The sequence below is a fragment of the Corapipo altera genome, unplaced genomic scaffold, assembly GCF_003945725.1.
Source record: "Corapipo altera isolate COAL_440 unplaced genomic scaffold, ASM394572v1 53, whole genome shotgun sequence".
Lineage (NCBI taxonomy): Eukaryota > Metazoa > Chordata > Aves > Passeriformes > Pipridae > Corapipo > Corapipo altera.
In genome coordinates, this window is record NW_020884900.1 from 826467 (window position 1) to 841049 (window position 14583).

A 14583-nucleotide genomic window follows, 5' to 3' on the forward strand; every position below is an offset into this window, starting at 1 on the left:
GAGAGTGCATTAACACATTGCTAACCATAGGCTTTGGCTCTGATAGAACTTTATGCTTGTAGCTGTGCTTTCCTGAGCAGAGACCAAATGATCAAAATACTGGGGCAGCAGAAGCAGACCCTGCAGCCTGTGCAAGCCTTGTAAACATGTGGCCTCGCAGCTGCTCGGTGTCTGGCTGATGGTGAAAGTTCCCCTTGGATCAAACATCCAGTTCACGCCATCTCCTCTCCTCCTGTCCTTTGTTCTGACCTCGTGTTTGTCTCTGCTACCAGAGGAGCCTCCCTCGTGCTTGGCCTCAGGTCACCTGTGCTCTCCTGTGCCCTCAGCTCTGCCCCGCTGCTCTGGCAGTCAGACGTCTCTCAGCTGTTTCCACTGCAGCTGTACCTCAGCCCACTTTCACTCCTATAGGTCTTAAGCTGTGGTTTCCCTTCACCTCTCCAGAGCCCAGCAATGTGGATGTTTCTTCTTTGATGCAAATATACAGCCAAACTCTTCTCAGCTCATCTCTGGCTCTGTTAGTTTTCTGCAGAATCCAAGTCAGTGTCCTGCGTAACTGTAGCAGAGATTTCAGAAGTTCTTATAAAAATAGGGAAAAGATACATTGCCTTAATGTTCGTCCCCAAAAATTCAATTTCTGAAAGGCTGTGACCTGTTTACAGTTAAGGCAAAGACAAAAGCATTGACTGTAAGAGGAAGGCACTTACTGAAGAATGAGTTAAGCTCTGCAGCCTCTAATACTTGTATTGCATTGATTGAAATCACTCACTTAAGCATAATTTGAGAGATGCTCTAATGTGGTCGGAAACACTGATAAACCTCTCTCAGACTACTGAGAACCAATGATCCTCAGATCTCCTGGTGCCTGAAATATGAAGTAGCTCAGTGACCACAAGCAGACTGTGCTCAGAAGGCAGCTCTTCAAGGAGATGGAAAGCATATGTAACTGGACAAGTGAAAGAGAAGTCAAAGCTAATGGAAAGAAGAGGAAAAATTGGCAATTACTCCGAAGAGCCATTGCTCTTGCTTTTGCTACAGACTTGAATTGTATTTCCCTGTCCTGTTTTGCATTTCCTGTGCTGTGGCTGTATTTATCAGGAAATTACTACCAAATAATCTGTCCAGATTGATTTTTTGTATATCTTCACAATAGATATAAAAGGAATTATTCTCACCTAGCTGTAGGAATTGTATCTGGCTGAAAGATTCCACTGTGTCCCTTTAAATAATATTACCCCTCTCCCATCTTCAGTTATGTCAAGGGAGATTGATTAACTGGTGTGTGAACAAACAGTTTATTTGTTTTTCTCCTGATCTACCTGACTTTGGCAGACCTGTGGTATGTATGAAATGCTTGCAGTGTTTACACTCTTGTTTTCCTATTTCAGAATGGCTTCACTCCACTGTACATGGCAGCCCAGGAAAACCACCTGGAGGTTGTTAAGTTTCTTCTTGACAATGGTGCCAGTCAAAGCCTTGCCACAGAGGTAAAAGTTTGAATTTCATGCTTTATGAACAAAGTAAAATGTGCTTCAGCAGCGACTTCTGCCAGCTTATATCAAACTAGTCTTTTAAATACAAAATTAAAGATGAATAAAAAGCTCAGCAATTTAAGCTCTCTCTTCCCATTTCTAAAATGAAAAAAAAAAATTAACTAGAAACAGTTCTAAATATAGATGTGTTCTTAGTCATAACTGGTAATCTTTCAGGTTAAGTGCTGAAACAGGGAAGCTGTGTGTATAATATAAAAGTTCTCTGTGCTTTCATTAAAAATAGTGAGTAATGAGAAGGATGGCAACCATAAGGCAAGAACAACTGTCTACCTGTGCTTTGGAGCCAGCCTGGGATACCAGGAAAAACCCAAGGTTACTTGAAATGCAAAATTAGCTTATTGCCACCCTATACCTCATGGTGTCACTGTATAATGATGTAGGTATGGAATCTTACCCTTTGAAGTCAAGATTGTAAAAAATCCATCACTAATAGATCAAAATTAAGTTTCCAAAATCTCTAAAAATGAATTTTAGCTAGAAGTGTACATCAGAGCTACTTTCTAGCAATCCTCAAAGATATGAAAGTCGAGAAATGAAAATATATATACCAAATATATACCAAAATGAAATATTTTACGTGTGAAAATTAATTGAAATTTGAAGTTTTCAGTAATCTCATTTCTATTTCTTTATAAAAACTTGGAGAGAAGGAAGACACAGAACCCTCAGCATTCCTAAGTCTCAATATACTCTGTATACACTGTACAATTTTCTGAAAATAGATTTTAAAAAAAAAAATTGAATAGGTACTTGGATCTTTTTCTTTGGTGTTGTTTTTCCCTTGAGCATTGTATGTCAGTTTAGGTTGAGCTTTTCTCCAGCTCAGCTTGACGATAAGGTGCAATCTAATTTTACCCATGGAGAATTCCTTTGAAGATACCAGACTACAAAACAGTGTTGCCTTGATTGCCTTTCTTGTTTGAGATAGTTGCTTATGGGTACTTTTTTATTTTCTCTTGTTCCAAGTCTCCATATAAATCTGATTTCTCTTTATCTGAAGTACAAGAACTTTTTAATTAAAGGATTGCCACTTAGCTAAATATTCTATAAAAAATAAAACTCTTTAATGAAGGTGTTTTAATCTAAACAAAGAAAATAGTTCATTCTATTTTTGTAAAATGAATTTTTGGATTTTGATTTTGTTGTTTGTTTTTTTTTCTGGGATGGGCTTTGACTTATGTTTTAAACTGCAGCCATTGATTATAGTGCTTAGATCACAGCGCTTGGAATTGCTTTTTTAAGTTGGCACCTTTGGGGAGCACGTGGTGGAAATGCATTCTTGTCAGTGCTAATATTCCTGGTGGCAGTTTGTTTGCCTTGGTACAGGAATTTCTGCACACACTGAAATGATGGGCAACTCTCATCAGAGTTTGGAAACCGCAGGCATAGGGGATGGTAGCTCTTCTAGCCTTGAAATGAAGGGCTCCAACCCATTTGCCCGCTCACTTTTCCTTAGGGAAAGGAGAAAATGTTTTCCTAGGATTGCTTTTTAATATATATATTATTGTTAGCACCATTTTGAGCAGAAAAGAAAGCCTGATAAGCAAAGACATTGTAGATACCTACACTCCTCTTCTGTGTGAAGTGGCTGAATTTGCCACCCCATCAGCTGTGTAAGTAGAGCAGGAAGCCAAGGTCCCCAGGGTTTCTCCAGGCAAGAGCCCCCATTTCTGCAGGTACAGCGTAGCTACGTTGCCAGAGCCCTCTTGTGGGGATGCTCACGGAGGTTTCTTGGCCTTCAGAACTGCACAGCGTTTTTCACACCCCTCGCTCTCTGAGGCTGTGTGGTTATTTGACTGCAGCCCAGAGCCCTGCCCTGCTGCTGGAGGATGGGGAGCTGGAGGCAGCTTGAAAGGTTGCTTAAATGAGGGGGAAAAATTAAGGGAAAGCTTGTTAGGACTCAAAGAATTTCAGTGATTCCCTAAATTCAGTGATTCCTGCCCCCCTCTCGCTCCTCCCACCAGATTTTGAAAATATGCTCTTTTTCAGAGCCTCTCCTTTTTCTCCTCCTAAATTGAGGTGTTATTTGTTTGGTAAACTAGAGAAAGAAATTCCTTGTTGAAAACATTACTTTGCATTCTAAAAGTTAAAAAGTTACCACTTCAACTCTGCACCTTTGATACAGGGTGAGGATCTACATCCTTCTACTCACTGCTGCATTTCTGTTTCATCCTTACACAGTTTCACTATGACAGCAGTAGTTGCAAAGCAAAAGAAGGTGTTCATTTACTAAACTGCAGTGAAGTTTGGTAGTACAAGCTTTGGATGTAGTCATTGAGAGACAAATGTAATAAATAAACATCCCAAGTAATTTGCCTTTGTGATTTTTTGAGTGATTTAAGGATATTGTGCAAAGCTGAAAGTGTCCCTGGATTGGAATGACAGTTAAATGTTTGGGAAGGAGCAAAATATAAATGATAACTCTTTCATTCTTTAATTTCCTAAGAATCCATAAAACTAAAATTATAAAAGCATCCCTGAGTGTACTTTTCATGTGTTTCAGGAATCTGCTCTGAAATCTGTTAAACAAAAACCTTCTGTTTTCCAGGTTTCTTATTCTCCACTGATTTGGCTATTAGCTAACCTGAAGGAAATAATTTCTGTTTGTAAGAGCGTTGTCCATCATGTGTATTTAAATTTTCATAAATGGAAATTGTAGTAAAACAACTGGTGTATTGGGAGAATGGGGTATTCATATTCAGTTATCATATTTTAAAATATATCAGAGGATAAAGATCAAGTATTGTGGGATTTTTTTCTTTGTTTTGGTTTGGGTGTTTTTTTCTTAAAAATAATAAAATAGATAATAATCTATAGATGTAGAGGGAATGGATGATAATTTACTATGGAGACATCATTAACAATTTTAATTTTAATATTTCAGCTTTTTATACCTTTTGTATAATTAAACACTTACATAAATAAGAATCTGTATAATTAATTGTTAATTTGTGAGTGATTTTGCTTTTTTTCTTTCCTTCAAGTCTCAGTCATGTTTGTTTGCTCATGTCTTGTAATTTTATGTTAAGTCTGAAGTGCCAGAAAGGTGTTTTGAGCATTTGGAACCTACTTCACCAACACTTTACTCATTGTGGGCTAATTTTAATTTGCACCATGTTACACTTGGCATTTGAATTTGAGCCAGTACTGTTAATTAATCCTGAGATCTCTTCCCTTCCCCTTCCCACCCCCTGGGAAGCTTGGAACCTGCATTTATATTCCCCGTTGTATGTTGCAGGATGGTTTCACACCTCTGGCAGTGGCTTTGCAGCAAGGTCACGACCAGGTGGTTTCGCTGCTGCTCGAAAACGATACGAAGGGAAAAGTCCGTCTACCCGCGCTTCACATCGCTGCCCGCAAGGACGACACCAAGGCAGCGGCCCTGCTCCTGCAGAACGACCACAACGCTGATGTGGAGTCAAAGGTCAGTTGGAAAAAGGAAAAAGGTTTGAGGCTACAAGGTCCTGACCACACGTATTACATCTGGTGAAGATCTCCCTCGGTGTGAAGCATTTTTGCTGCAGAGTTACACATGACTTTCTTTTCATAAGAATAACATCTGATTTGCTTCCTTTACCTCTTTCTTCCCTGTTCTCTTTCTGTTTAAATCAGGGTTAATTTCTCTTGTAGAAACTTTGCAAATGGAAAATAATAAACAAAGTTTTATTCTAATTATTCTCTTGGAAATGAAAGCCAGTCCCGCAGTGGTGGGCTATAGGTATTGTACAATTCAGCCATTTGATTAGTTGTTTGTGCAGTTGCTACTTTAAGAACTTTGGTAAACATGTAACAATTAGCATTCAAGATACTTGCTCACTGAGCTTCCTTTCCGTCGAGCTTCCTTTGTGTGCCAGTTGTGCTGCCATCTGAGCTGCCATGCCATGTAGCAATCATGAAGCTTTCTGCATCCATGTCACCAGTGGTGAACTAATCGTTCATTTTTTCCCCCTCTTTGCTTCCAAATGTGTTAACCTAGATGATGGTGAATAGAACAACAGAGGTATATATAAATATATATATGCATCATCACTCCTTCATGACTTAGTGCTGCTGCATCATTTCTCCCTCCTTTCTGCATCGCCTTTTATAGGATAGACACTTGCTTTAGATGAAATGAAGTAGCATGTGCTAGAGAAGACTGTAGTTTAGATACCAGGGCTTTCTGCAGCTGAAACTAGGGTTTAAAAGTAAGAGCTAAGCATTCTTGGGAACCAACTGCCATCGTAAAAGAGCCATATTATGCAAGATGGAGTTTTCAGGGATTCTCATGGAGCATGTGTTTATCAGATGTGTTAAGAGCTGCAGACAACCCTGTCACACTGTGCATCCAGGTCTGATTCTAGGCTTCTGCATGACACTTACCTTGATGGTGTCAGCAAATAGAATGATCTGAGGGTGGTTTTATATCTGCAAAACTCCCAAAGCAAGGCAGTTGCAGCTAGCATGGCTTGCTAACAATTTAGAAATGCATCTAGTTCCCATAAGGTTTCATACTTTGCAGGATTGATGGAATTGCTGCATGTTTTAGCATTATTTTATAAGGAAGTAAAGCTACTTAAATATGAAAATCAGTTGCTGAAGTAATTTTATCAGTAAAGCATCTTCTAATTAGGGTGTTAACTTGTGGTGTCTGAACATAACCCAGTGTGATTGCCCACAGTGGGAGACTGATCTTTATGGTACTAACCCTTGGAAAAAAAAGCCATATTAATAATTTAAAATAGTCTTTGATGTTATTTTCATTTGCATCTACTTGGAATTTATAAAAATCAGTTAGCAAATACCATTAAATGACTTGCATTTGAACTTCTGCAAAGAATCTCAAAGAGATTTAACTTGCAAGACTGACATAATACCAATAACTACATATTTCTACTTAGCAGTTAATTTCTTATAAAAGTCAGATCATTGCTTTAATACTCACATGTTTTGCTGTTGTTTTTCTGGAATAACTGAAAGTTTTATTCAGCTTCTTATCTTCTAGAATAATTATGTTAATTTTTTTTCCCTCCTGCATAGCAATATGATTTTATTTATATCTCTCTGAGATACTATAAATAAACATCAGTGAGTGAAAACTAGTACAGAATTGGAGTGGTGACTTGCAGCAGACTCCTCTTACTAGCTTTTGTCAGTGATGTGCTACAGATTTTGGAGCAATACAGAAATATTTTTTAAAAGTATCTATTGGTTGTGTTTTGTTTTCTTTTTTCCAGAGCGGGTTCACTCCCCTCCACATAGCTGCTCACTATGGAAACATCAATGTAGCCACATTGCTGTTAAATCGGGGTGCTGCTGTGGACTTCACTGCAAGGGTGAGTGTGAGATATTAATTATGCCTAGTTTACCTAAAACATCACTTTGCAGCAGCTTTTCCACAGAGGTGTGGAAAGGTGTGTTGCTCCCACCAGCCAAGGGGCCTGACCTGACTGCACTTGTTATGCTACTATATAGTGTAAAGGGGCTTTCCCTGGGCTGCTGAACTGAACCTGAGCTCTAGTCCTCACCTTTGAAAACATCAAAAGGAGCTGCTATTGTCGTAGTTCCAGTGTTGCTGGAACAAAGGTAGGCTGGGATTCAGTGATACAAAAGCTTCCATCCAGAGCTTTAAGGTATGGCAGGAGTGTTGTGTCCCTGTTGAATTCTCCTCACTGTGCAGTTGTTTCCAGTGACCATAAAGTGCAGGTGAATAAAGCATCTGTGCCTTCACTGCATATGAGAGTCAGGTGATGCATAATAAAGGACATCTGAGACACTGGAGAAAATGGAATGAGATTTAGAAGTGGAGGGGAGTCAATAATGGGAGCTGTACGGCAGAAACCATGGTAGAGTGAGGGAATTAACCCTCCTGACTCTGTAAAGGGGGCACCAAAGCTAAGACACAGCCCAGGGAGTGACAGGGTGGTTCCTCTGATGGATCAAAAATTGTCAGGAGCCAGGAGTGAAATACTGTGGGCTTTCCCAGTAGTCCCCTTGGTTCACTCTGGGCTGGTTGGGGAGCAGCTGATGGTGGCTTCAGTTCTGCCTTCTTGTCTATGGAGTGGGTCCATCCTCCCAGAGGCAGCTGGACTGCTCTGCAAGCCTGGTGCCCCAAAACCAAAACTGACCAAATAAATAAATTAATAATAACAACAAACCAACCAGCAAAAAAGACAAACTGAGGCTGTGCAAAATCTAGCTCACTAAACCTTACCAAAACAAAGCCAGGGAGGAAATGTGGTAGTGATCCCTGAGACTATAGGAAGATAAAATCAAGGGAACAAGAGGCATTCAAAGTGAAGGCAAATGCTGATGCAAGAGTAAATAGGTATAAACTGACCATGAATTAATGTTTTCTAGAAATTTAAAGATTTGATAGTAAATCATCATAATTAATATTATTTAATAGTTATTTCATAATTAATATTACATATAAGTAATGAGATTCTGGAACAACTTTTCAATTACATTAGAAAAAGCAAAGGAACCCCAATGTATATTCAAGATTATATTAATGAAGGGAATTATGTCATATGGATAGTCCAGCAGCTCTTATACTATTGCTTAGAGCATTTGCACAGAGCAAAAAGTGAATTGCAGTATTTTTTTACTTTAGATGGTTTGTATAGCTGAAAACTTGAATGCTTCTATAGTTAAGGAACATATTTACATGCAGCAAAGTGTTTATGACAAGCATTGCAAACCCATGAAAACAATAAAATAATATTGTGATTATTTAGCATAGAAACTACTATTTTACTTTTACAACTTTTTATATTAAAAAAAACCCCAAACTAAACCAACAAACCCTGAACAGTTCTTTTTCAGAGACTATGATTAATAGGAAGAATTGGTGGAGGGTGTGATAGAGCAGGAATAGAAATTTTGAACAACACAGACCCAGAATTTTTTCCTTTAAGTGTAAGTAGGAATTCAGGTGAAAAGTGTTGATGCTGGCCACTCTTCATTCAACATGGTGTTTTATGAATGAAGGTAAATCTCCAAAGCTAAGATACTGAACCAGTACCTACTATTGCTGGTGAGAAGAGTACTAGCAGATATTGGGTCAAACTGATAGCTGAGTATCAAAGGTAAGGATCAACTGTTATACATCCCCCATCCCCTTCAAATTATGTTTTTCAAATCACATTCATCACTAAATATATTTCATGTTTTTGGTGAGAGAGGTTAGATCCACGTGAAGTTCACAAGCTAAGAGCAAATTTGGGGGTTAGGGGTTCCTGGGAAGCTGCTGACTATGTGTGCTTTCCTTTCGCTGATAACACTGACCTCTGATTTCCAAGTCCTTTAGCTTACCAAATTAGAGCATTAAGGCATTTCATACCATCATGAGCTTTGGCACTGAGTATTTGATAAGCTCTAATCACAGAGGCAAGGAAGACAAATGGGGTTTTAGGTGAATTCTTTCCCACTCAGAAACAAGATTAGGGATTAGCAGTGCTACTACATTAGCAATTAGCAGCATTTAGTAGCAGTACCACTAAATACCATCTGCCTATGCTTGTTTTAATAAAATAAGTTGTCTTAGGCTTCAGCAGCTCTGTTTTGGATGAGGGGCACTTATGGAGAGCACATCCAAAGTAATAAGGCCATTATTGCCTCCTCCTCAAGATCTAGACGTTACAGGTTGTGCCTCCATTAGTTGTTACCATCAGAGAGAGGCAGAGTTCTGGGATAGCTGGGGAAGTGTGGATGCAGTGACAGCAACCTGAAGGAGCAGTGGGCTGAGCTGTGACTCAGAGCACTGAGCAGCTTGTTTGTGCTTGTGATACTGGGTGGGGGCATCCGGAGAGCGTGCACATCTCTGCTGTATGGTGGTTGGAAATCTAGATGAAGTTGTTGTGACAGAAAGAATTGTAGCACAAATAACAGTAATATGGAGTTGAATTTTGTTCCTTAGTGCTTATCAGATGGCGGGTAATGAAAGCACTGCACAGAAAGATGAGTTAGATTCTGGTAGAGCAGCAAATTTGTAGGCAAACAGAGCACCAGGAAAAGTTGCATGCAAAGTACAGTTATCAGCACCAAGTAGCAAAACCCTTGCTTGATCCTTGATCACCCAAATTGCAAAACAGGTACTAAAAATTACCCATATCAGCCTGCTCATTGCTACCTCCTTGCCTCTCAGTTCAATTTCTGTAAACACTATCCATGGTGTGCTGTCTCCTCACTGGAGCAAAGGCCTTTATTTGAGTTGTTGACAATGTGAGATGAGCAACAGAGCAAAGAACTGGAAGGGCTGTAACCCAACAAAAATCATACCGTTTGTAGGTAGTGTAGCTTTCTTTCACAAAAAGCAAACTTTAAGATGGGCGTGTCAGATGTACTCGGTGTTTTTGCCAACCACCAACCATTTTTCTTTTGTTCTTGTTAAATAAATGCAAATCAACATTATCTCTTGATTTGTGTTTAAACTGTTTAGGAAAATAGGAATTCTGGGGAGAGATTTGAACAAGAGGAGAGGATTGTGGTTACGGAAGATGCTTGTGTGAAGGGGGCAATGTTAAGCCAAAAGTGTGAGGGCAGGATAAATAGCCAGCTCCCACCATCGGTATAGTCAAGGTGGGAAGGGCCGAGAAAAGGTGAATGGATGTGTAGGATGAAAGCAGAACTCTGAGCCTTAAGGCCAAGGGCAAGTGTGGTAAAAAGAAGAGCTGGTGAAAGGATGTAAGAAAAGGGAGGACAGACCTGTGGCAAAGGAGATCTCTTCAGCTGCTGCTTTCAGAGTGTTTCTGAGAGGCCCGAGGGAAGAAAGAGGTTCCAGCAGTGATGGCAGGGAAAGACATGAGCTTGATGATGACTCTCAGTGTGTGGGCAGGAGGTGAGCAGTGGTACTGTACTATAAGTAAATGATGTCCCCAGTGATATCCAGTAGCAGCTGCTTCCCTCGCCCCACCGGTGTACACCTGCCTGCCTCTCAGCTGTCATATATTCCCTTGTTCCCTTCTTTCACTACCACTGGGAAAATAGGCATTGCTCCAGGAGCTCTTACAGGTGTTACAGTGCCTGCCAGCCTGTGTATCTGCTGACTGTAAAGGCTGGGAGGGTTGGAAATATACCTACTTTTACAGGTTTGCACTCTTGCAGCCAAGTGACTGATGTCATGTCAGCTCTTCCATTGAACTGCGTTAGCACTTCTGTGTCTGTGCTTTCTTCTCTTGACTTGCTGCAAGTGCAGGGAAGATGGCAAAATTCCCATTGGAATGGATGGAAATTGTTTCAGTACATCAGCTTGTGATGCCCTTTATTCTACCTATAAACAAGGAAGCAGCTCCAAGAACCTTCCTAACCTTGTTCCAAGTGAAACAAGATCTCCTTATTCCACGGGATGTTTGCCATTTTGTAATGAAGGGAAAACACTCATTCCAAATTGCTTGACTTCTTGGGCTCAAACTCAGCAAAAAACCTGTCACAATTACTGGCAAGGTAACAGGCATTTTATTTCTATTCATCATCCTTTTTCTCTAGTACATTTTCATGTCTGGCTGCGCTTCTTTGAAATGTTTCAAAGCTTAGGAAATCCCTTCATTGCCTCAACATATTTCCCTCTTGTTTAACTGGGAGGCAATCACACTTGGGCTAAAGAAGTGGAGGAGGAGAATAAAGGGTAGCTGAGAGTGAAGTCAGCCTCCTCTCTTAGCCAGATTAACATATAAGTGCAGTCACTACTTATGTTTTGAATGATTTCAGCAATTCCAGGCACCATTCTCTTAGCTGACTTGATTTTGGAGAAATCCTGTGCAGGAAAGTTCTTTTGCTATAAATCCAAGCCCTGTGGACTGCCTGCCCTTTCCTGTTCAGGCCTTGCTTGGGCATTCCCAGGAGCAGTGCCCAGGGAGGGCAGGCAGCTGTATCTGCTGGGATAGAGATGTGTGTCCAGACAGCCCTGTGCTAACTTAGCAACAAGGATGTGCAAATCAGCGTTTCTTCAAGGCTGCTATGCCAACCACTGAGGTGAGGAAGGTGCTTTGAATGAACTATTTTCTGGAAATTACAATTAGGAAAAAGTTATCTTTTGGGGGTTCACAGAGTCTTCAGATATCGTTCTTCTGAGATAATCTTCCAGTGAAAAGATCTGTTTAGCCCAGGTGAGGAAACGCCTTTGAAGCTCCACCTGTTTCTGAGGAGCACAGTGGTTAGTAAGGAAGGAAGGAATTCTTTGAAGCTTCCAGAGCAACAGCTGAATGAAACCTCTGTGGCCCCCCATCCACTCTGTACTTGAGCAAGTCAGAAGATTGAGGTAGCCAGGAAATCCTCTTTGTGAAGGAGACCTCTCCCCATATCTTTCTTGCCAAAGCAAACAGGAACTAGTCACTGTGCCATAATACTGCATCCAACTCTGTGAGTAGCCTTCCTGATACACAGCACTCCTTGTTCTGGAGGAGATCTCAGTTCCACCGGGAGCGGGCTTTGCCTGCAGAAAGTTTGTTTACTGGAAGGTTGAGAAAGGATTTGGTAATTTTTGAGGGTGGTGCGAGGACAACATGCATTAATGATGACCCTGAGGCTGAGAAGCAGAACACCATTAGCCCATCAAAAAGAGCAGGCAATATCTAAGTGACAGTGGCAGAAGAGAAAAACATCTTATTTCCCCAGTGGTAGTTTGCCATAACAGCTCCTTGCTATAGTCTTCCTTCTTTTCTTCCAGGATTCATTTTATGCATCTCAACCCTGAAGAAAGTTAAGTATAGCATACAAGAACTATAATAGCACAGTATAAGATTTATTGCCATTAAGTAGAGGAGGAAAAAAGCTGAAAGTTATGCATTCTTGCCAGGTTTCCTGGAAAGCATCTGATTGTCTGTTTTTATCTTTGATTTCTGAAACTTCTATAGAAGCCTCAGTGATCACAGTAACTGCTACTAGAACATGAGACTTTTCTCTGCAAGGATTCTTCTGTGTTATATCTCCAACTCTGAGTTTCAGAAAAATACAGGAGAGAAGTATGAAAGTTTTCATATAAAACATGTTGGTATAATTGCATACCACAATCTTTAAATGCACGGCATAATCTTCCCGTACCTCCAGGATCCAGTAATGGTGGTAATATCTATGCAGTGGTGTTGCTGACAGTTCCAGTATGCAACAACCAGCAACCAGCATTATGCTCTTTTCTTAAGAACCCCTAATGATGAGGGATTTTCCAGACTGCATAGGAAATTTCTGCTTTAGCAGGCTATTTTCAGCTTCTATTTTATTCACACATTCTGTGTCAATATTAAGCTCTTCCTAGAGTCTGCTGTCAGTTGAGAATTGAGAAGGACTATCTTAGTAAATTCCAAGATCATCTGAACATTTTGGTAAGAAACTGTTTGGGTTTGGTTTGTTTTAAATCAAGGAAGTGAAATTTGAAATCAAATCAGTGTAATTTTTCTCATTGAAACTGCCCTCCACTGAGGGGCTGGGAGGAGAGCTCAGAGGTGGATGTAAGTTATCCAATTGATAGCAAGGAGAAATACCAAGTCCCTGTGACACTGGCAATGAATCTTCACAGTTCCTACATGATCTGCTGCTCAGTCAGCATTTAAATCAATGCAGCACATGACTGGGAAAGGTTTTCCCTTTTTTTATGTGCCTTCCTTTAAAGGTACATTTCACAGCCCAGTATGATACTGTAAGGGCAAACATGTACTTTTCTTTGTGAATAGTAACATTCTTATGCTTATAAAATCAGACTGTCTGATGGGAGAAAAAGGCCATCCCATAGGACAGCATAGCATAACAGCAACCAGGGGGAATTCCTCATTTTCTAAATGCATCAAAATATAATCATATAAGATGTACTGTGTTTGCACTCTGCCAATTTTAACTTTTTCCCTGTTTTTTTCCTGACTTCCTAACCGTTCATGTTGCTAATTTGTAATAGTAAGGAGTAATTCTGACTGCTGTGGTGAACTGTGGTGGATAACACCATGTGTCAGAGGGGAGCTGATCTCATTTCAGATGGGAAATGTAGTTGACTTATTGCTCAGCACAAGATAATTCGAAGTTTTTTGAATTTTCCTGTGAAACTGTAGATACAGAGCTGCAGGTGGAAGGACTTAGTGTTTTCTCTGATCAGGCACAAGCAAAAGCCACTGGATGTACAAGCAGGTCACTCCTCACCCATCGTATTTGTGGATGTTGTGAGGCTCCAAAGGAAGGCAAAGGCCCTGTGTGAGAGGGTGGTGGGCTGCAGCAGGCAGTGGATAGAGACAAAGGGAAAACCACCACCCACAGTGTTGTGAGGTGTAGAAAAAAATTGCACAGGTCTAATCCATCACGTTTTGAGCTATGCGGAGTTTCAGAGCACTGAAAATCACGTGCCCCAGGAAATCTGCCAAGAAGGAGATGTTCTAGTTGATAATCCTGTGAGCATTTATTGCATAGTTTTAGGTTGCTATTCTCACAAGTTCTACTTTGTGTTCCCTGTAGAATTTGTTCTCAAGTCGAATGGCAAGTTGGATCTCAGGGGTCTGCCTGAGACATTATTCCAGCATTTGATATTTCAACAGTGAGGGCAAGCAGCACTCCAACAGACATTCTAGTTCTGAACTGCATCTTTTATAGAGAACTTTTTGAAGGCATTTCAGCTTTATTACTGAAGGAAGACATCTTCAAAAGTTTCCTGATTTACTATTCTATCTTAAGAACAAAGGGAGAAATTTACAGAAGATCAGACAGATAAAAATAGACTGAAAAGACAGCAGATGCTGTTGATACACTGAAGAATTCAGAACATTACATTTGATGGCTATTTTGTTTGCTGATACCACAATTTTAGTGCTAATAACCTACACCGAAGTTGCACATATTATGAAGATGTTTTTATCTGTAGTTTTTTGTGATAAGCACAAATAACTCTATTTTGAGTTGCTTGCTGTGTTTTGTCAGCAAAAAAAAATTAATGACAATGTCGTCTGAGGTTTATTGATTTCTCAGTTCATGTTTTTAATTGTCGGATGGGAAAGGACCATATGTATGAAACCTCTAGCTTTAATTCCTTAAGACTTGACAAAACACAGTATTAACCAAAGACAAGCTGCATTCATAT

The 14583-nt window shown here is 40.1% G+C and overlaps 1 protein-coding gene across 5 annotated transcripts in view; it reads left to right on the forward strand.

Annotated features, from left to right (window-relative positions):
• ANK3 (ankyrin 3) overlaps nt 1-14583 on the forward strand; it is a 206066-nt gene that overhangs the window by 61451 nt on the left and 130032 nt on the right. For 4 of the 5 annotated variants that reach the window (XM_027649512.1, XM_027649511.1, XM_027649510.1 and 1 more), the window contains exons 5-8: nt 1386-1484; nt 4789-4974; nt 5527-5550; nt 6767-6865. In XM_027649512.1, the coding sequence (XP_027505313.1) occupies nt 1386-1484; nt 4789-4974; nt 5527-5550; nt 6767-6865 (408 nt within the window). The remainder of the gene's footprint in view (nt 1-1385; nt 1485-4788; nt 4975-5526; nt 5551-6766; nt 6866-14583) is intronic. The other variant, XM_027649513.1, reaches the window with a different exon arrangement.